Source organism: Strongylocentrotus purpuratus, unplaced genomic scaffold (assembly GCF_000002235.5).
Source record: "Strongylocentrotus purpuratus isolate Spur 01 unplaced genomic scaffold, Spur_5.0 spur5_scaffold_11, whole genome shotgun sequence".
NCBI classification, from domain to species: domain Eukaryota; kingdom Metazoa; phylum Echinodermata; class Echinoidea; order Camarodonta; family Strongylocentrotidae; genus Strongylocentrotus; species Strongylocentrotus purpuratus.
In genome coordinates this window covers 15,587,215-15,611,039 of record NW_022145596.1, presented here as the reverse complement: position 1 = coordinate 15,611,039, position 23,825 = coordinate 15,587,215, and the positions used below count along the sequence as shown (strand labels likewise).

The 23,825-nt window shown below is 38.1% G+C and overlaps 1 protein-coding gene across 1 annotated transcript; it reads left to right on the top strand.

Moving 5' to 3' along the window:
• The first annotated feature begins 727 nt into the window (after nucleotides 1-727).
• Nucleotides 728-23,458, top strand: LOC100887930 (motile sperm domain-containing protein 2). The gene is made up of 16 exons (XM_030980766.1): nucleotides 728-849; nucleotides 2,174-2,231; nucleotides 3,944-4,096; nucleotides 5,151-5,237; nucleotides 7,669-7,823; nucleotides 8,513-8,573; nucleotides 8,995-9,033; nucleotides 9,646-9,770; nucleotides 12,521-12,733; nucleotides 15,565-15,639; nucleotides 15,968-16,038; nucleotides 16,558-16,666; nucleotides 18,384-18,480; nucleotides 20,070-20,202; nucleotides 21,250-21,337; nucleotides 22,352-23,458. The coding sequence occupies exons 1-16, from the start codon at nucleotides 796-798 to the stop codon at nucleotides 22,490-22,492; spliced, it is 1,659 nt and encodes a 552-aa protein (XP_030836626.1). The 5' UTR covers nucleotides 728-795; the 3' UTR covers nucleotides 22,493-23,458.
• Nucleotides 23,459-23,825: the final 367 nt, after the last annotated feature.

The window sequence follows — 23,825 nt, the reverse complement described above, 5'->3', positions numbered from 1 at the left end:
AAAGTGATTCACCTTGATTTTCCAGCCTTCTCGATCTATTCATAGAACTCTATTAGAAGTGTGTGATGTATATCTGTATGTAGAATAAACTTCTTCTACTGTTTAGATCATGATTGTAAAATGAAAAATGAAATAATAAATTACTTCAACATTGTAATAGTGGTTTGCTTGATTTGTTTTGTCTTTTTTAGCTAGCACAATTATTGTAGGCCTAGTTTAATCAATTGATTGCTCTCATATTACTTTTGAAAAATATTATAGACAAGAGAGAGAGAGAGTGAGAGAGAGAGAGAGAGAGAGAGAGAGAGAGAGAGAGACTGGAGAGGGAGAGAGAGAGAGAGAGAGAGAGAGAGAGAAAGAGAGTTCTAAGAATGGGAGGAATACCCTGCCATAAAATCCCATTGTTAAAACAAAAGTGGTATCTCGTCTAATTTGGGGTAATAATAATATGATGGACACTTACTTACACCTACAAAGGGATCGAATTAAACCTCAAAGCGAAAATATACAATTTTTAGACATTGATACATACTCCGACATTGTGATTACATTATCAGGGAGAATTTCAATGTTTGTTTAATCAAGGAGTTATCAGTAACTCCTTGGTGTATATATAGGTCTGCACTTGACCTCTAATACGGTGATTTTGTGCATATAAATATCGGTATTACCGTAGCCTGTCCGGTTTTCGCTCACGTGAGCAAAGGCACAACGAAAGTTATCTGAGAAAAATTAGCCGGGTGCACGTGACGTGAGCGAAAACTGGTTAGAATAGGCACTATCTAAAGCATCAACATGGCAGGCGCAGGCACACCGAACAACAGCGAGGAGATTCGACAGAAAATCGAGGTATGCTGGTGTTATTGATTGAGTATGGTAGTTTTAATATATTTCAAGCTGTATGAGGAATACTCTGGTGTGGTGCAAGTATTAATTTGGTTGTTTGCATTCAGAAAATAGAAGGAAATACGAATTGTATGAGAGAAGTCATTACCTGCAGGCTCCGAGTACTTTGCTCTGTTACTGTCCCCCAGACTTGTGGGGGAAGCCACTCGGAATCGTGCGGTGCCGTCGGTGGACAGGGGCGGGTGTTGGAATGGCGAGCCCTGTGTGTGCAGATCGACCTAACATTTGAAATTGAAATTGACAAGGGTTTTCATTTACATTCCTATTATTCTTGAAGGCATCATTTAACAATGTTAAATCTGAGATGCATGGCCCTACATGTTATCAGTGTCTGTGAAGTACTTGAACTTAATTTGAAGCCCTAAAACTAAAGTAAAAAATGATCATGATGTGCCTCAAAAAAGTAAAAAATCTTTGAGTGACTGGTTTTACCTTACTCATTTTCCCTAATGTTGTGAAAACAGTTTTTGAAGCTTCCATTTCCAATCATAAATATCTTGATAATCAGACAGACAATCGGATTGTAAAAGTCATTGTATTCCTGATTGCCCCAAATTATGTTTATAACTATGATTGCAGCATGTATAAGCTAAATCCAGGATTTCGTTTAGAATCTGAGGCAAAGATCCCCAATCCCTTTAATCGAAGGCGCTAGTGTATTTCCGCACTTACACTCGGTGTGCTTCATCTTTCACACACAATTCCTCAGTCCCACTCCATAGACGACTACTCTCTCTCTCTCTCTCTCTCTCTCTCTGCCTGTCTGTCTTTTATTTGCACTTAGTACTTTGGCAGTATAGTATCTCCGATAGAGCGGAGGAAGAAGAAGAAGAAGAGGAAGAAGAAGAAGTCCCAGATCCGGGTCCCAAATAATATGAATAATAGGAAGAAACAATGCAGTTTGTGACAAACTAGTAAAGGTTTTACCTCAAATTATTTAGAGGTAGGCTGATGACGTGTATGTAGGAGTAAATGGAAGGAGAAGGAGAAAACAAAGATGAAGAAGTAGAAGGAGGAGAGGGCAGAGAAACTGTTCAAACTCTCCAGGTAATTCTTTGCTGCAGAAACGTCATTGACTAGTGCAATTTTCAGCCCCAAAAGTCTATAAACAAGGCCCTATAGCTGCTACATTGGGCCATGCAACTTCAGCACTGTACAATAACTGTGGATAATTAGCAGTGAATGGTTGATAAAGTTTCAATAATTTCTTACAGTTGTGGTTTTTTTCTGTTGATTGTACATAAATATTTGTGTGTTTCTTTTACAGGATAACAAGGAAAACATTGAGGAACTTCGGCGGAAATTCTTTGAAGAGAATGCCCAAGGTATGACTATATACTTTTTAGTAAATGTTGTGTTTCACCTGTTGCAGTTACTTTTTCCTTATTTTGCAGACACATTTGAATGAAAAAAAGAAGAAAAAAAAACACAAAGTGAACATACCCCCTCCCCCTCCCCTAAATGGTGACATATTTGCTTTGGTAATATTTTCTCTCAGATTTTTATCCTTAAAGATTTAGGGTTAGGGTTATGATGGGATTTAGTTTTAGAGTTGGTGTTACTTGGGCTGAATTCAAGAATTCAAGTACTACTGTTCATGTAATTTACCACGGTGCAACTTTTGTCAGGACAGGTGTTGTACAATTAGAAAACGCTGATATCGGTTTTATCAATTACGGTAGTTTGAAGACATAAGAAATTTATGGACTATAAACCTAGACAAGAATTCTGTTTAAATCTTCTTTCAATTTCCAGTTTGTTATGAATAATTTCAGGCGTGTGAGGAAAATTTCGTAAACAATTGAATGCTTTCATTTTCACTTTAAAATTCCAAGTTACTGAAGGTACAAGGTACTTTCAATTTCAATTCATTTCATTTTGTATGACTTGCAATATTTTCAGTTTGTATGTACATATCTAGAAATGCCTTCTCTGCTACATTCCAGAAGGAAACCTTCTGTACGGTATGTAGTTATGGAGTTCTTAACAAAGTGAATTAAACTCTGTTGATAAAGAAATTATTTATAATATTTTCCTATAGGCAGGTCTTTTTTTTAGTTATGATACCATCAGTGTATTACAGGCCTGATAATTACCTGATTTTTCTTCTTCTTTTTTTCCCCTGATTCTTCCCCCCCCCCCCATTTTCCCTATTCTTTCCCCATTTTCTTACTTAAAAGGGGGGGGGGAATGTTTATAGATGCCTTTTTTTTAAATGTACTCGAGTACACATATATATTTTTTAATGGTCACTATCACCCCTGTTATTAATACATTAAATATGCTAAGACAAGCATAACCTGCCCAGGTTCTCAACTTCTCAGTAAGACGTGTTGCTCCGGGGATGGGGATTTGGCACTTAATCAAACATTTGTAGGTATGGTACATGTACTGATTTTATGTGCTATCATGATTTCTGCAATATAACACAGAATTTGCTCGAGTGACGTCAAGTTTTATTTAATTTTTTAAAATTCTGTTGACCATGGACACGTCTTATGAGGAGTTGATATCAATCGCAACTACATACATTAGAGATGTAGAGGTGTCATGGACGAGTGGATATGTCACCGGACCGTGGATCACAAGGTCAGCGGTTCAAGTCCCACCGCGGCACTAATGTCCTTTGGCAAGACATTGATCTACATTTGCCACTCTCCACCCAGGTGTTAAATGGGTACCCGGTAGGATGCGAAAGCTAATGTGCTTAGATTAGCAAGTGTGCGCTTGTAAAAATGACGCCTGGCTGGAATGCTCCCCAGGGAGTGGAGAATGTGCATACATTGTGTGCGGGTAAGCCTTGAATCCGATGACCGGGGTAATAGTATATATATATCTGTAAGGCGCTTTTCAGGAGGGCCTTTTCAAAGCGCCATATAAGAAATAGTTATTATTATTATTATAGGGGAGTGCAAACTTGCGATTGATTGGGGGACTTGCAATTGATTTGGATCAATCGTAAGTCTTTATGAGACGGAGCCCTGGTGGAACAACGTGGAAGATGACATTTTTTACATGATTTTCATTATCTTTAAAGATGACCCAGACTTTGACCCAAGGGATTTTGACTGGATCCGTAGCTCTGACGCCTACATGTACCATGTCCTTCTCATCGGTCAGATGAACCTCGATACAGCTCTAGATAAACTCACCAGGATCTTAAAATGGAGGAAAGAATATGGAGTGAATGGTAAAGTCAACCCTAAACGTTGCCGTTTTATTTTGTGATGCTACATTTGTATTAATGAAACATTGGAAATAAACTTTAAGATGGTTTCTAAATAATCAAGACCACATACAGTCAAACATATCTATAGCGACCGCCCAAGGGAAACACAAAAAGTAGTCTTTGTAGGAAGGTTCCTTTAGTACATGTTTCAATGAGAAACCATTTTCAAGGGAAACAAAAAATGTGGTCTTTGTAGACAGGTGGTCACTAAAGCAGGTTTGACTGTATGTGAAAAAAAGAAGTAGTCAACTCTCGTGTACATGCCTGATTTTTTATGAAACATTGAAAATAAATTTGAGCACGGTTTCTTAATTTTAAGACAACAAATTTGAAGAAAGAAAAAGAAAAGGTGAAATTCAACTCTCATGTAAAGCCTCACCTTTGTCAATGAAACCAAGAATGTATGATGGTCACACTGATTTGAAATGCATTTCATCAGACTTAAAACAATGGATGATGTGACAGTTTCAAGAAATCAATCATTCCAAATTTTATTTCATTTATTCAATTCATTTATTATTTCCTCAGGAATAAACCTTGTGTAGTTGTTTTCAGAGCTATGAGGGCATTGCCATGTCACTTGAAGTAAAGTTGAAAACGCCCTTAATTTTGTTTCACTCTCAGCAGGTGAAATTATACCTTCATTATAATTTCCAATAATGTCTATAATTTCATGTAGCACATACTGTTTAAAGCCTATCTGCACAAGTTTGGCCAGGAAGAATAATACCTCCCTGCGTAGTCACTGACAGGTGGTTATCTCATCAAATCAGCTCTCAAATAACATGAGAAAAAGGGGACAATGGGGTACCAACGAGTATCGCTTTGGCATTGTTTGCTATATAGAGGGGGCACGAGTAGCTACAAGTAGTGCAGTCCCACTTCAATAGGGTATGGTGATTAAGTATTCATGCAGTATATGTTATGTAGTATGAGAAAATGCCAGACGTGTTAAACGTGGAAATAATGAATTCTGTGTTTTAAAATGAAAATGACATGACCTTTTCCCCTTCAGATTTGACCCTTGACTCCTTCCCCGAGGATCTCCGGGAAATGGGAGGCGTATATCCTCATGCAACAGACAAGAATGGACATCGTATCTGTGAGTAAACTCATCAGAGTTAAACAAAATCAATAAATGTCCTTTATTTTATTTATTTATTTTTTATTTGTCCTTTTATTTTGACAGGGTAGCCCTTTCAGTTATAAAAACTGCTCGACCAAGGGGCCCTGTATCAACATAATCAAAAACATTTTTACAAAACATATAAACATACATAAGTTATAATGAACACACAAATTAAACAAGATAAAATATTGAAATAAATGGGGAGGGGGGGGGGGGGGTAAAATATTCATGTAAGTACTATTTTAAACTATGTGAGAGAAAGGAGTTTGCAGTGTTTTTTAAATGAATCTAGTGAGTTTAATACACGTAAAGAAGGGGGTAATGCATTCCATATAACGGAGCCTTGATAACAGAAAGATCTTTTGAAATACCCGGATTTGTGTTTTTTAATGAATAGAGGACATGTTTTGTGTTGTAAACTCTGGGTGCACAAGAATCATTCAAAATAACATTTAAGGCTCATTCAGATATGACTTGGTAAACGCAGATAACGTGTAAATTAATGGCAAAGTTGCGCAACAAAGGTCCTGAGGATACTCACATAGCCGAGTATAAATAGATACAGGAAAGTGAAGTGTGGTACATTATACGACTGCATGCAAAAAAATACTGTGGTTTTTAATTCAATAGAATTTTAAAAAAGAAAGTCGTGGTTGGAATTTTTTTGGGAATAATACTGGTAGAATGAGAAAGATTTTATGGAAAGTCCTGTTTATGCACGTAAATTAGCACTCCTGAATAACGACTCGTCTGTCATTTGATCATGTGATTACAAACAGGAAGTGAATAAAAACGCAGTGCACTCCAAGTCATTTAGAAACGTAGCTTGGATATTAGCCATGATGTGCCTGTAATAACTCTGTCGTGTGTCTCTGTCATCTTTAATTTGTGACATAAAAATGTGTGTCAGTAATACATTGTAAGTCGATTGCCCTTGAAATATCAACAGAGTAGATTTTGTCATGTTGTTGCATGTACATGCATTGTTGCCATGGAGATGGCCTATTCAAGTAGCTTTGAAATTGCTATTAAAGGTAAAGACCAGTTATGGTCATGCGATTGCATTGTGAAATCGATCAGAAAAGGTTGATCATCTAGCATCCGCATCTGCAAGGTTCTGGAATCATCAAAATGATAAGAAAATTGGCCCATTCTTCGTAAAGTTACAAGCACTATACACAGAAAGATGTATATGGGACTACCCTATATCTCTCACAGACCATGAGAGAAATAAATTTACCAAATATATCAATTAGTAGGCGGTTTCCCGGCAAATTTTTTATCATCATGTATTAGTCAAAACATATTCTTTCACATGATTGGTAATGAGAGCTTCCATTTCATTTTTTGAAATATGGGCATTTCCAATACTGGTCTTTACCTTTAAGTCGTATTACCGTAAGGAACTTCCACTCCAAAAAGATGAAGAGGGATTAAAGGTCTGTATTACACAAAGTAGGGTACCGGTAAATCTACCAGCAGTGCATATGTACTAGATGACTCAATGCATTGTGATGATGGGAATTCAACACAGAGCTATGTATCATGTACATGTATGTCTAGAAAAACAAAAATCATTCACTGAAGTGCTAACTACATCATCCTAGCTGTGAAGACATTCCAGCATTAACACCGCCCAATCAACATATCCTGCCTTAAAGACGCATAGTAGTTTTTTTTTCAAATTCAAATTTAAATTAGGTTTTATTCAATCTCTTCAAAAAGTCCAAAGACTAAAAATGTGAGTTTACATCATACAATTACATGTATATAAAAAAAGCATTCTAAAACATATATAAAGAAAAACATAGAAAAAGGGAAAAAATATATCAAAATAAATAATTAATTGGTTCTCATAGGGAATTCAATTTGACGCCTGTAATGCTCTGCATTTTCCACCAATCACCCCATATGGTAAAGTCATTATCTTACATTTCACTCATCAGAAGTCACTGAGAAACTGGGGGGTAAATCCTGATGGGACTATGGGTTGGCTGTGTGCGAGACTTGTACAACATTAATGGTATTTCCACCAAGTCTGGTGTCAGCAAATTATGACCTCGTACTGTACATGGACACTGACAACCATCTCCCTTTAACAAAGCAGGCTTACCATGTGGGATTGGGTCAAAGGTTAAGCAAGAGCCATATGGTTTTTCCTTTCATGTACGGTATGTGTAGGACATTTTCATTTTCACTGTTATTGTTCCATTTGAAAATCAAATGCTAAAGTCGCGCTCATGAAACAAACAAAAAAATAGATCATAAAATAGATTATAAACAAAGGAACAGCAGTAAGATAGAACATACAAAAATGACACATCAACAAATGATATGCCGAATTAAACAAAAAAAACGCTTTAAAATTATTGAAACCCTTCAACTGATGTGCTATTGTTGACAGTATGGTACCGGGTCAAGACCTACCAGAAGGGTCCAGAGAACCAGATGTGGGCCAAGAAGATGACCGTCTACTGGCTCAACAAACTCCAGAAAGAAGATCCAGAGCACAGGATAGTGGTCCTAGAAGATATGTCGGGTGCAGGGGTCTCTAATATGGTGAGTGAGTGAGTGATAGCGATCGGTTGCATCTGTCAGATGGTACTAAGTTTAAAGGATACCGATTGTCCTTTTCCTCCCTTTTGTTTAGTTGAAGGGGTAACCTGTGGTATTATCTAGCTCTCCTACCAACCAATAGTTTCCTTTCTTGTAAATATCTTTGAATGAAAATAATTGCTGTTTTGCTGTTGGTAGATAAATAAAAAAATAAAAATAAAAAAAACATTTGCTCTGTATTTTGTTAGGGGTTCCACGTTGCTATATCAAATAAAAAATACGAGCTTGACATATTACTTCTATAAAGAGGTATTACAAGACTAAGTAAACATAAAAGCAACTCATGAGCAGGCTTGTCGACACACCACCCATACAAGCTCGTGTAGAACAGGGCGCACATGGAACCGAAGTTACAGTAGTTCCATGTGCAGGGTTTTACGTCATCGTTTATTTCTTCATACTCTCAAGTGATGAACATTTTCCAGACATATGAGCACTCTTTTAGTCTGTACAAGGAAATGCATTGGTTATGTGATATCCTAACGTAATAGTCTTGTTATTTTTGTCACTGGTCGGAGAGACTTTGTCGCCTACACAACCGTTTGTATCTTGCTCTTCTTGTGTACATATATTATTACATCCTCATTCTAAATCATCCTTTATTATCTTTGCTATTTCATCTTTATATGCAGGATATAGATTTGGTTCGATTCAAGATTCAGTGCTTTGAGCTTTACTTTCCAGCTCTTGTAGGTAAGTGCCATCGAAAGAATCTTCAACCACAAGGAATTACAGTATGTCTCAGGGACGGTACTGTGGAATTGATTTATTGCCTTGTAGATCTGGGCCCCATTTCACAAAACTTGTCATCAGTGACAAATGACAGTTTTGTTATAAGCTAGTGAAATCCTTGCTTCTGATTTGTTATCAACATATTTGTCACTGATTTTTTGTTCATTTGTCATTGAAAAAAAGGCTTTGTGAAACGGGTCCCAGATCCAATCAATGTTTCTTAGACATATTACATTTCTATTGTAATGCTCACTATTATGTGTGTTAATAGTGCTTTATCTATAAATCATGCTGACATTTTGTCTAAACAGGTTATGTTATACTTTGTGTATTTGCATTATTTGTAATCTTATTTGCCTTCCATATTTTTTCTTTTATGCAGAGATGCTGTATATCTATGACATGCCATGGATACTTAATAGTAAGTATAATTTTGATATATTTTGTTTCTAGTTATTGCACGTTGACAAAAAATTAAAATACTATTGTAGGTTCAGTCTATTTGAATAGGGTGACTAATTACTTGTAATGGTCTAAATGAATCAGCCCTTTATTTTTAGCTCGGGATCCTTGATGGGCGCGTGCTGGGTTTGAACATGTTACCAAGTTAACAATGGTTGGCACGGTAGCCACCTGGCATGTACCCACCAACAATTCCATGCATTTCAACATGTACTTGGAAGTTGGTCATTTGTAATTACTTTAAGTACTTTTCCTTTCACTTTATGCCCGGAGCACTCGTGATACCGGTAGCCCTGCTAAAACTAGGGTAATGATATTGAAACGTTGTGAGTTCTATTCAGTGGCAGACACAATTCCTCTTTTTCCATTTAAGTACATCCCTCTTTTAATACAGAGTATTGTCGTACTATACTGGGGTGTGCAGGTGGACCACTACACCGGGGTTTTCCCCTACTCTTATACGAATAGTGCAGTGGGTTCTTAACGTGCAAAGGACATTTCTCTACACAGGGCCTCCATTTAACGTCCTATCTGAGGGACTGATTACTGACAATAATTCCTTTTTTCACAGCTTTGTGGAGGATCGTTGAGAGGTTGCTGTCCCAGCAGGCTAGAGATCATATCAAGTTTATCCGAGGGAAGGAGGTCCAGACGTACATCGCTACAGACTCATTACCAGCACATATGGGTGGCACAGTGAGTTCAGATTTAGTTTTATTTTGTTTATTTGGTGGTTGTTTGGAAAGCAGAGGTTTAATCACTCAAACATACTCAAACATATCTTGCATCTGCCCTGTACAGTGAGAAATCCCTTGTAGCTTCTTAATTTGATTAAAGATAGAAGATAGGAAAAACATATTCGAATAAATTTACGTTATGAAAATGAAAGAAATAGTCTTGTGATTTGATGAGATACAATAGTAATAGAAGAGGGAAGGACAATGCAAAAAACTGTATTGTAATGTCAAGGCTAGGCATAATGCTCATAATCATTATCGTCATCATCATCATTACCACCATCACCACAATTAATCTTTATCCTCATCATCACTTTCATCATTATCGTCATCATCATCATTACCACCATCACCACTATTAATCTTTATCCTCATCATCACTTTCATCATTATCGTCATCATCATCATTACCACCATCACCACTATTAATCTTTATCCTCATCATCACTTTCATCATTATCGTCATCATCATCATTACCACCATCACCACTATTAATCTTTATCCTCATCATCACTTTCATCATTATCGTCATCATCATCATTACCACCATCACCACTATTAATCTTTATCCTCATCATCACTTTCATCATTATCGTCATCATCATCATTACCACCATCACCACTATTAATCTTTATCCTCATCATCACTTTCATCATTATCGTCATCATCATCATTACCACCATCACCACTATTAATCTTTATCCTCATCATCACTTTCGTCATTATCGTCATCATCATCATTACCACCATCACCACTATTAATCTTTATCCTCATCATCACTTTCATCATTATCGTCATCATCATCATTACCACCATCACCACTATTAATCTTTATCCTCATCATCACTTTCATCATTATCGTCATCATCATCATTACCACCATCACCACTATTAATCTTTATCCTCATCATCACTTTCATCATTGTCATCGTAATCGTCATCATCATCATCATCATCATCATCATTATCATAATCATTGTCGTCATTATCATCATCGCTACCATTTTCATCGTCATGATCATGTTAATCATCATTATCATTGTCGCCTAAGGCTGTGCATAACAGTGTAATGAGGGACTTGAGTACACTCCCAGGCTTACAGGCGAATACTCAAATATTCGGACGCCATGATTTTTTTCTGAATTTTTTTATTTTTTGTTGTTTTTTGTTTGCCACCACCATACTACGGGAGAAGAAGTATCCCAAGTCCGTCTCCGAAAACTCAAGCGATTTTACTTTGAGTTGCAATTGAATGTAGTGATCTAATAATAATAATAATAGTAAACATGATGTTTTATAAACCAAAAATGACAGAATAATTTTCCTCCGAATCCAAACAGAAATCCGGACATTTGGTCCCAGTTTCTGAGTGGTGAGTTGACAGTGATTGAGCTGGGAAACATTTTTACCCGCGGTACCATGCCGGCGCTGCCTCAGGGGCACGGGTGAACGTCTGCCTGGACAGTGCCAGGCGCTGGCAATTTTTTTTTTTTTTTAAATGGCGGCCTAGTATTCAAGTACGAGAAATCGTACTTGATTAGTTGTTGACAGTGCGAGTACTCGAGTATTGGACTACCCGTCGCAGCCTTATTGTCGACTTCATCATCATTACCACCATCATCACTATTAATCTTCATCATCATCGTCATCATCTTCATCATTATCATCATCATCATCATCATCATCATTATCATCATCATCATCATCATCATCATCATCTACATCATTATCATCACCATCATCTTTATTATTGTCATCACTACCAACATCATCACCATCAATACAGGCCTGAGAATTACCTGATTTAAATCGTTTTTTTTCCGTTTTTTTTTTCTTTTTTCCCACCGATTTTTTTTTCTTCCCGAATTTACCCCTATTTTCCTGATTTTTCCAAATTTTCCCCAATTTTTCCCCTATTTTTATTTTTATTTTTCACTATCACACCTGTCACTATCACCATCACTGCCACTATCATCATCATCATCATTATTATCATCATCAATGTCATCTCTAACACCAGCACCATCATCATGGTCGTACTCAAACATGGTCATCATCATCTTTATCAACACCTAATCACCACTACCATTATCATTTTCAATGTTAAAGTACTTGCGTATGACATGGCACTTATTTCCTTGAGCAAGTCATTTCATCTCCATTGCTACTCTCCACCCAGTCATAAAATTGGTACCCGGTAGGATGCGAAACATCATTGCGTTTGGATTAACATGTGTGAGTCCATAAAAGGCGACTGGCTGGAATGCTCAATAGTGGAGTGGAGAGCGTACACTCTAAAAAGGCAGAATCGTAATTGGATCTAGTGACGGGGGTGATGATAATTATATTGTAAGTGGTCTGGTCAGTTAATGGGCAAAGCACTTCATGAAATACAGTCATTAAAGCCTGTCTGCACTAGTTTGGCCAGGGGGATTAGACCTCTTTGCAAGGTCACTGACAGGTGTTTCATAATATCAGCTCTCAATTAACATAAGAAAAAGGGGATCATGGGGGACCAACATGCACCGATTATAATAATATAATAATAATAGCCTAATAGTCCACTCCAAATTTTATTAAACCGAAACGGAAATTCTTTTTGCCCAATTGATTAGGCATGGTTTGCTATATAGAGGGCGCAAGTAGCTATAAGTAGTACAGTGGGGCTTTAAAGTAACATGCCTTATCTTCACTTTACCCTGTTAGGATCCCTATGAGTGGGTCTTCATCCCAGAGTTGAACGAGATGGAGGATGCGGAGGGGGAGGAGGAGGAGGAGGAGGAGCAGGATGAAGAGAGAGAAGAGGAGAGGAACGGTGGTGATGTGTCTTTCAGGTCAGTCAACGGGGATGCTGATCCTTCTCTCCTACCCATCGTCAATGCAGCTAGATCACTCAGACAACCCAGGCAACACAAGAAGGTAAGAGCTCTTGAGGAGTGAGGTGGGAGTGGAGATTGTGCACACAATGTGTGCGGGAAAGTATTGAATCCAATGAATCAGGTAATAGTATATCTGTAAAGCGCTTAAGAGACAACGTAGATGTATTAAGCGCTATATAAAAGCAGAGAAGAGTTCTTTCTCTCCATACCTTGGAGAAATTTGGGGACCTGTTTGGATGACGAAAGCCTCTGTGTTTGTAATTGCCACATGCCCTCATGGTGACCAAATGGTGGGTATATTCCCCAGGGAGTGGAGATGGTGCACATTGTGTGCCGATGGATCTGATGACTGGGTTAATCCATTTTTTTATTACTATTCTTTATCAGTGTATCTGTTCAGAGCCAAAAGGTTGCGAACTTTTAGTGAAAAAAAATATGAGTTAATGCCTTCTGGCTCCAAACAGACTGAGGATTTATTAATCTGAAGTAAATACCGGTATGGAGTAAACTGATTGTTTTTCATTCTCCCTCTTACCCCCCCCCCCCCCCCCCCCTCTCCCACACACATTTTAGATGCAGCATGATCACAAGAATACAAAAGTGAGAAACTTAGATCAAGACCCTAAACACCTGCCATTTTATTAATAATAAAATGATTTGTACATAGTATATTGAATATTCATTCGAAAATTAACATGCATCTATATCAGGACGACACCCCCCCCCCCTCCCTGAGACTATCACCCTTCCAACACACTTACCCCTTTAAAAAATGACCCCATGCCCCCTCCCCTTCCCCCTCTGATACGCGGTATAAAGTCCATTTGTAATCGTACATTGTATTTTCAAGATCAAGTCACAGTCGCTAACCCTTAGTATGTGGAGATAATGTTTGTGTAAACATTGTGGTTTGTAATCTTGCATGCTGTCTGAATTTCCGTCTCAAGATAATTGTGTGACATGGAAACTAGTGGCCTTGTTTTTATTGAGATGAATAGACATTGTTAATCTAACCCTCTGCCCTTGAAGAGTTATGTTTTAGTACACTGCACGTGTGAACACTACTCTGTTGCTAATCAAGATTTGGTCTGGGAAATTTCGGCACTGTTCACACAAGGTTTATGTATGCATTGTGATGAATACTGAATAGGCACATTTAGTTACACTATCATTATGAACATTATTTTTATTGGTCATGTCTGGACTTTGGGAGGTAATCGACCTTGTTCTTACAATTTTTACTTTAACGGATAGGAATATTTTATCAGTGTTATCACAATGCTTAATAAATGCTTCATTGGTATCATGTTGACCTGGGACCCATTTGCCTTAATTGTTTATACTTAATTGTTTATACTTAATTGTAAAGGTTCACAACTGAAACTATGTGATTAGGGAGCCAAGTGGTTTGGATGTCGTGATGTTGATTAGAGGTTGTTATCAGTTTTGTATAGTGGTGGTAGATACACGCAGATAGATATACACATTTTGTGATTGGAAAACAAAAGATTAAAAACATGGACGGTGTCGGTGTGTTGTCTCAACGCGTCTTTCCACACAATACAAAGCACGTAAGTAATCTGTAAATCTCTTATGTGACACATTTTTGATAGAGTGATAGATCAATTAGTCACTGAAACACTTAAAAATTATATCTTTGGCATCCAGGAAGAGGAAAGGGATCTGGGAAGAGGTGAAAACTAATTTGTAAGCATTATCATTCTTATTATGCAAGTGTGGAAGAACATCAGAGAAACCATGTTCCCTGAAAAGCATGGTTCTTCAAATGCTTCATATTCTAATTATGACAAGTAACAGCCTAAAAATGAGGCCTGATTGTGTAGTCCTGTATAATGTACATCTTTCTGTGTATAATGCTTGTAACTTTACCAAGACTGGGCCAAACTTCTTATCATTTTGATGATTCCAGAGCCTTGCAGTACACACCAATACTTAGATGATATGCTAGATGATCACCTTTTTCTGATCGATTCCACACCGTTTCTTTCACAATACAATTGCATGACCAGAACTCAACTTCATCTTTAAGTCTCATCAAGATTGTGTATGCATTTACAAGCTCTATATCCTAACCATGTGATTCTCCGTCTTTGTGATAAAATTACGATTTTCAACAATTATGCATTTTGCGTTCTAGATGAATCTTTTTGTGCCATTACATTTTGCTATTCAAAGCTACCATAGTCTCTTGCCTGCTGATCCCCCTGCATTGTCAAGCCCTTGTTGGATTTGCCGGAAGTCATGAATAAAGATGCGAATGTGATTAAGAAAATAGTGGATGGAAAGGAATTCATCATTTTCGTAATGTGATCAAATCTAATGAATTACGTTTTTGTGAAATGCCTCGATATGATTGAATTATTTAATTAAAATGTGTTACAATTTATTGTATTTCAATGGTAAGAATGAGAACTGCATACATTAGTTGTTGCTATGTTGGACAAACATTATGGCTTATTCATTACAGGTGAATACAAAATTAGTATTGAAGCACTTCACAAAGACGTATGCATAAATTTGGTTACATTACATTATGAAAATGGTCTATTAGGATCGGTATCTGTTTTGTAGCTCCCGAAATGGATACCGGTAATAAATGGATATACAAATTGTCAAAATGTGTTTTATTTCATCTTCTTTATCCAATGGTTAGCACTTAGAGACTTTGGTGGAGAGCGCTTTATAAATAAAGCACTGTTTTGTAATTATTATTATTATTATTAAGGCTCCAACTCGTTCTATGTAATGTGTAATTTAATTAACTTTCCTCAGTGTGCTAAAGATTGCAATCAGTGTATATCAATTATTATTAAAATGATTCCCCTCCCCCCTTTTTTTCTTGTTGTTCAGGTTCACTTTCAAGATGAGGATGATGGCAAGGAGAATGTCGATCCAGATCATTCATCCTCAGATAGAAAACCCCAGGTAAGTTGGACAAGAGCATACTTAGCCCTTCTGTTTTCCCATTCAGGAAGTCTTATTAACCTTTAAACTGCCATAAACTTTTTACTACCTGTGTGCGATAAAAAGGTAATGGCAGTTTAAAGGTTTATTCAATACAGGTAGAAATGATGTGGAGTCACTAATTGGCTTTTTGTATAAGTCAGAGAGTGATTCTATCATTCTGTTCATTCTTTATTATGAACTACCGGTATTGGTTTATTGAAATTTTTTATTTGTTGAAAAATTCCATACACGAAGAGTAAGTATGATATGTACAATTTTTGACTGCTTTACTTCTTTGTTTCCACAGCGAAAAGTTGGCAGCCACCATAAAAGAGGAAAAAATAAGGAGACTCATGTTGGACCATTAGTGACCATTAGGTAAGACTAAAGTATTTATCAATTAAAACTTAAAGATACATTGTCAAGTAAGGCAGTGATGAAGAGTTGTTCTTATGGCTGCATCATCATTATCACCAACTACCATCACCACAACCACCACCACCACCACCACCACCACCACCACCACCACCATCACCACTATCAACATAACCACAACCACAAGCACTACCAAGACCATTACCACAACCTCCACCACCATTATGACCTTCACATCATCATCATCATCATCATCACTATCATCATTATCATCATCATCATCATCATCATCATTATCATCATCTTCATCATCATTATCATTATCATCATCATCAACATCATTACTACCACTTCCACCACCATCACCACCATCACTACCACCACCACCATCACTACCATCACCACCATCACTACCATCACCACCTCCACCACCATCACCACCTTCACATCATCATTAGTCATTAATCTCTTGAGACTTTAAATGGGTAATTACTATCTCTTTTCTTTTCCTCCATCCTACAGGCCGGGTGAATTTCTAGTCTTTGAACCTCCTGCTAGTATATCAGGTTCAGAGGGTATCTCGGCAAGCTTAACCATCACTAACACCACAGCTAAGAAGGTCGTTTACAAGGTCAGTCACTCAGACATTTGCATACCTGTCTATAGAAAAGTGAAGCATAGTAAGCTTACGTAATCATTTGACAATATGCAAAGGTTTACTGCTACAGATCTGAACATCGCTTAACTGGTAGTTGTGACTAGGGCTCAAATTAATTTTTTGTCCACGGGGGCTCTTCCAAAAAAAAAAGAGCCCCCGTGAGCCTTCTCACGGGGGCTCTTTTAGTGCTGACGGGGGCTCTTATTTTAATACAAATTTCCATTGAATTGGTACCCATGAAACTCCTAAATTCCTTGGTATTTTATCATTATCATTTATTTAAGTCGGCAATTTCCCTCTTAGAAATGTATTTGTTACATAGCTGTTATTGACTTTTATCCCCGTGATGACATTCTCTCCATTTCTTCCCGTTCTGCACATAATGTCCTCCTCATTATTCGGAGCAACCTTATTTACATTCTTTCTTTACTTTAAGTCTTTACCATATCCTTCCAAAACACAGGGGCGGATCTAGCTTTTTGCTAAGGGTGGGAGGGGGTAACCCGAATGCGATGCAGAGCATTGTCCACGAGCCGCATAGCGGCGAGGCGATTTTTGTTGTTGCTATTTTGAACCCCCGTAAGTGATGTTTACATTGTCCACGAGCCGCAAAGCGGCGAGGCGATTTTTTTTTTGGTGCTATTTTGAACCCCCCTGTTTTCCTGGCATCTACTGACATCTTCTAATACTATGTAGGTCTGGACACATGATAGCATTTTCTATGCACATCACATTTTCACTTGGCAGCCCAAGGGGGGGGGGGGGTTAAACCCCCTAAACTGCCTATTTCCCCCCCCCCCCCCTCATGCAACATCTTTGGTGATCTTCTTCTCAATATTGATTTACTGGTCGAGTTACAATATTTGTTGGTCTTTTAGAATAACCAGATTTCAGAGAATTCACACTTTTCACAACGAAAAACTTCTCCATGTCCCAGCGCGATCGTCTCCAGCTCCAGCAGATATTGGGCGTCAGCGGCGTTACACCGGCACTACCGGCGCAGTATAGCCACTACTGACGGCCGCACTAGCTGCACTGCGAGCTTCCGTTGTTAATGTATCGGTAATTACTCATAGCGATGGGAGAGAAAGTGCCATTTAAGTTCCATTTCATTGGTTTAAGGTTTGAAAATTGATACTCAATATTGTGTTAAAGTTATATCAGAAAAGATAATCTTTATTCCACGGGAGCGATTTTTAATTTTGCAATCGCCCCCGTGAGCAACCTGACGGGGCGATTATGGAGCTCACGGGGGGGAATCGCTCACCGCCCCCGTGTATTTTGAGAGCTGGTTGTGACTAGAAGTTGTAACCTAAATGTTTTCTTTATAAAACCATTCTATATTCTAATGAGTGTCTGTGAAGATGGTTACCAAAGGATTTCATCTACATGCCCACAAAATGATTGGTTAGTTTGTTTTATCTGACTGCTAAGAAAGCATGTGTTTGCTTGTAAGTAAGCAACCAGGGGACCAACAGTTTTAAGTCCTCTGAGGGACCTGGCAATGAGGATTAGTGCCTTTAATACCAAAGGGCACTAGTCCATCAAATTAGCTTCAAACCCAGGATCTCATGGTTACGAGACCACTGGTCTACCACTGAGCAATCGTGCCTGGTTGACAAGGCTCCTCTAATAAGAGCGTAGAACTGTTTATAATATGACCGTTTGCTCATTTTTTTTTCTTTTTCAGATGAAGATAACCAATCCAGAGAGATATAAAGTAAGACCCAGCATAGGACCTATTAATCCTGGTGCATCAATACACATCACTATCACACTACTCTCAGGTAAGACTACTTAAAGACCCCTTTGGAATTGAAAAATGAAATAGACAAATTATACAGTGCGTCCCAGAAGAAACGAAACTGAGACGTATCGATGTTCTATCATAACTTAATCAAAACTATAATTAATGAATGATATATATTTGGAAAGCTTAGAGTCTCCTCTTTCAGTTGATGCTACTCAGATAATGCATATTTCACGCATGAGTGATTAAAAGCAATTTGAAGGAAGGAAACCAAAAAGGCATTTGGCGGGCCGTATCTGAATTTCGAAGAAAAATTCACATTTCTAGAAAGTTGAGTTTCTGCCCTTTCATATGACACCTCAATCAGGAAAAATGAGCGAGGAATGACAAAGTTCTGTTTGTTTAAAGTGGTGCTTGCATTTCCATAAACGAATTCGTTTTCACTGGCTGCCTGTCGTATTAATAAACAAAATTAACAAAAGACTTAACTCCGTTTCGTTGACAATCAGCCATGCATGAAGACTCTTGTCTACGGCTGATTGTCAATGAAACGGAGTTAAGTCTTTTGTCAAATCTGCTTTTTACTACGGCAGGCACCCAGTGAAAATGAATTCGTTTGTTAAAATTATAAAAATATAAGGGCTACTTTAAACAAACAGAACTCTGTTATTCCTGGCTCATTTTTCTTGATTGAGGTATATGAAAGAGCAGAAAATGAACTTTCTAGAAATATGAATTTTTCTTTGAAATTCAGATACGGCCCGCCAAATTACTTTTCGGTTTCCCTCCTTCAAATTGCTGTTAATCACTCATGCGTAAAATATGCATCACGTGAGTAGCATCAACTGAAAGAGGAGACTCTAAGCTTTCCAAATATGTATCATTCATTAATTATGGTTGTGATTAAGTTATGATAAAATATTGATACTTCTCGGTTTCGTTTTTTCTGGGACGCACTGTATATTGACGGAAAGCTTATAAGTGTTATTAGTGTCTGTTAGAGGAGTAATGGCTATCTGAAAACTTGAAATCCAATGCTTTGAAAATCAGAAGTTGTTGCCCTAAGATCTAGCTATAGACTTGATGACATATACGCAAATTCAAAACGAATTTGCATTAATTGAGTCAATTCATCGCACCAGCTATATAGACAAGCCGATCGGGTCCACACATTATGTCGGCAAATTCGACCCCTGTTGACCCGTAATTTGCTTTCAAATATCTGTTATTCCTTTGTATTTGTATTCTACGCTCATTCAGCTTTTCATTTATATAAAGCTGTATTTTTATCGGATAGGGTATTTATTAAGGTGCTGTCTAGCTGTACATGCAGGGTACAGAACAAATGGGAGGGGACCTCGCAAGATACGTCAAGGAGTTGCCAATTTGCATTTTATTGATTGGAACTCGCAGGCAATGCTGCCGGCGACAAAAAAAATCTAGGATCTCCCTCGGATTTCATAACTTTCATATTTCAATCAGAATTTGCTCAAATTTTCACTAACCTGTTCCTCTCACTGTTCTGCTTCTATAAAACCAACTTAATACCAAGTTGAACTTCCCCTTTGAATGTTGTTTTTCGAGGAATCCATTGACACACTGTGCTTTTATCCTTATTTATTTTAGGTCCAGGAGAGTGTGTGGTGAGAGACAAGTTCCTGCTCATGAGCAGCGATCCAGGGGATTTATCGTTCAAAACCAACTCAGAGATCATCTACTACTGGAAGAACGTCAAAACAGAAGATATCATTGAGCATAGGTAAGACCTTCAATCAACCAATCAAAAAGATATTTGAATTGGCGCCCTTTCCTTGCGGTTACAAAGCGCTGCACATACTGCTCCACAATGTTTGGGCCACTTCGGGGTTTAAGGTTGAACATTTGTGCCGCAGACGATAAAATGGCACGTACAGATTTCTTTTCAGTTTGAAAAAGTTCAAAGGGCTTGTATTTTTAGGCATTGGTACTCAGTTGGTAAATTTAGTCTTGTTTCAAGGCCTGGTCACACAGAGGGGACGCATGGGGGACGCACGGCCAGCGCATTGGACATTTTGAATTTTGGCCAGTTGGTTGTCGTTCGCTAGGTGTGCGTCATCATTCGTTACTCGTTCGTCAAGCGCGCTGGACCAACGCTGGACCAACGCTATGCATTCGTCGTCATTCGCTGTGTGCGTCAGGATTTTTTGAGCATGCTCAAAAGTGTGCGCGGAGCTCGACGCATGAATGTACATGCCAAAGGGACGCCAGACATGCGCGGAGCGGGCTAGACCAACGCCAGACCTACGTGGAGCACACACCCTGTATGCGCGCTAGCAACATGCTGTACATTCGGTGTCGGCTCGCTAGCTTCTCCCAACTCCTGCCAAAAGTTTGAATCACAACTTTGTCCGATTTTCAATGCGCCAGCCGTGCGTTTTGCCATGCGTCCCCTCTGTGTGACCGGGCCTTCACCTATTAAATTGCTTCTCATTAGAGTTATATTAATATGATATTGTATATTGCTGTGCAGTACCTTTCAAAGCATTCATTGTTTAGTAGGGTCTAGAGCGTCATATAACATGTAAAATCTTACTTGGCCTTGAGGGAGTATTGCAAGTCAACGATGGTGAAAGGGTGATACACCAAAGATCAAAGATTAATTTCAATGATTGCAATAGCAGCACTGTGGTTCATATTCTGCATCTCATAATAAAAAAACAAACATGCAGAATAATAAGAAGACACTTCATCTACTTTGAATACAAATTAGGAGGTGATATTTTAGGCAAGATTGTTATTATTTCTATTTTGTGTGTGATTTTGTCAGGATGAGCTGTATATTCAATCCCTTGATGACCAAAAAAGGAGAACCATTGCAACAGACTGACAAGAACATGCAGACTGTCCTAAATAAGGTGAGAACAACAAACTTATTAAAGGAAGATGGTTGTCAGTTTCCATGTGCAGTAGGTCACAATTCGCTGACACCAGACTTGTGGAAATACCATTGATGGGTGTACAAGTCTGCACAGAGCAAACTCAGAGTCCTATCGAGAAATACCCCCTAGTCTCTCTGAGAGTCGTCATTTGAGGGAAATGTAAGATGACTTTTCCATGTGGGGGAATGGATAGGCAATGCAAAGCATTACATTAAACTGAACGCTAATCCTGGTATTGACAATAGGGTAATGACCTGAATGGTGTCAAATTCCCCATGAGAGCCCACTATGATGCGGCTTTAAACCCATTATGTTTATGTTGAGAAAATAGTATAGATCACAGGGCTCTATATTGTAAACCTTGACTCATAGGGAAAGATTTTTTGACATATATGTTAACAGAATTTAATATAAGGTAGTAGCAATTAGAGAAACTGTAGCCGAAAAAGGCTGCGATTCTTTGGCCTCGTTACAGGATGAGACCATCACGATACCCAAAGATACTCCTAACTTCTAATATCCATGGTGATAGACCCCGGGGTAGACCAGCCAAGAAATGGTTAGATTGTGTAAAGGCCGATTGTGCTACTAGATGTCTGGGATCCCTCACAGAAGCGACCAGAATAGGAAGATCTGGCTTGAGGTCATGAAGCAGAAGCCATCACACATCTCCCAAAAGGTGTGGAAGGCTTAGGTCAAGGTCAAGGGGGTCATGTAATTACAACTTTTAAAAAAAATCAAGATATTGAACAAATTAAATAGTGAAGGTTGAATGAAATTCCAAATTTTGTTTGATGAAAGTGTGTTCAAAAGTGGATATAGAATTATAGCAGGATTTCATTTTATTCTATTTTTGTTTAACAACTATTTGATAACTGTGTATATTAGGGAATTTTGTATCAGAATCTTTGAATTTTGGAAGTTGAATTTGTAGATGATGCATACATATACGAAGGAAAATACTTTCCAAACCATCTTATATTTTGACAGTTAAAATCCATGGAAGAGCAGATGTGCGAGTTAAGGAGAGAGAATTCCAAGATGATTTGGTTACAACGTCTTCTCTTCCTCATCATCACGTTAGTCTTCCTCTACACCTTCATCTTCAAACCCACGAGGGCGCTGTGCTGACTCCAGCTCCTTCATCACCTTGCATCGAGGCCACCGAGAATTCTTACGAGGAGCAAGAGAGGGCTTGTAATCGAAAAAGATCTTAAAGTTGACCTTTGTTATTGAACTAATTCAAAGAGAGTGGGAATGAAAGTGAGAATGAATGTTTGAAAGGATGGAAGGAGATTCATAGTGAGAGAGGAAAATAGAATGAAAGGGAAAAAGAGAGATTGTAATGCCAAGTTCTATAACTGAGTGTTAAATGTACCCAGAAACAAGCCCTTTACATCGGTCAACAAAGAAAAAAACATTCTCCCACTTTGTAGGAGTTTTTGAGCCGGCACTCTGAAAAGTTGTTTTTAATTTTTGGAGGTCTTATTTCATTTCACTGAAAAGGCGGGACAAACAAGTATTTTGCAATGCAATCTGTAAATCATTGTACCATGTTTGTATTTCTCAATATTCAACTGCATATTGAACTCTTTAAATATATGCAGTGCCAGCTTAATTCTTGGATTGCAGAGATGTCAGTTTTCAGTCTTTTACCCCAAATCAGGCTTAATCGCCTCCCCTTTTTAGGCCAGTTCAGAATGAACATCGACAGAAAACTTAGGATTTTGACACATCTGTATCTCCTTTCGGGCTCATTTTGAGCCAGATGTGATCTTTGAAAGATTTGGTCTTAAATTTTTCTTTGTAAAAGGGGCAACCGGTTTGATAAAACATGAGATAACTTGGGATGTCATCTATCCTTCTATCTATGTCCCATAGCTTGCAGGCCTTTGGGGCAACAATGAAATGGACTTTGAGACACAGGTTCTCCATAACTTCCTGTCTTCAGCTGTTCTCGTTGGTTGCTCAGATGATATGCCCGTCCACTGCTTGATGTTATTAGTCCATGGGGGTGTTTCACAAAGACTAAGATTTACTTTTAAGTTGGACTTAGCTATGGCAAGCTGTTCATGCCACTATTTTCTCTCATCATTTACTGGCATTGGTTTCTCAAGGGACATACCAATCATGGTCACAAGTCTACAGAATTTACATTTTTTGATAGTTTATTATTGAAGGAAAAAATATTATCTTAAGGTCATAATTGAGAGACCAATGCTAAGAGCAACCAGCGGCATGAACGGCCTGCTATAGTTGAGTCAAACTTAAAGTCGATCTTAGTCTTTGTGAAACCCCCCCTATGTCCCAGCTGGTCCACCCCTCTTGTCATGTGGAGTGGAAATCAAATTTAGTGGGTAAAGGATAATTTGACTTTTATAGAAATCATGGTCCTTAATTTGTTTGATAAAGCTAGGCTAACAAAATCTCACCATGGATGTAAGCTTTGAAGTAACATATTAGG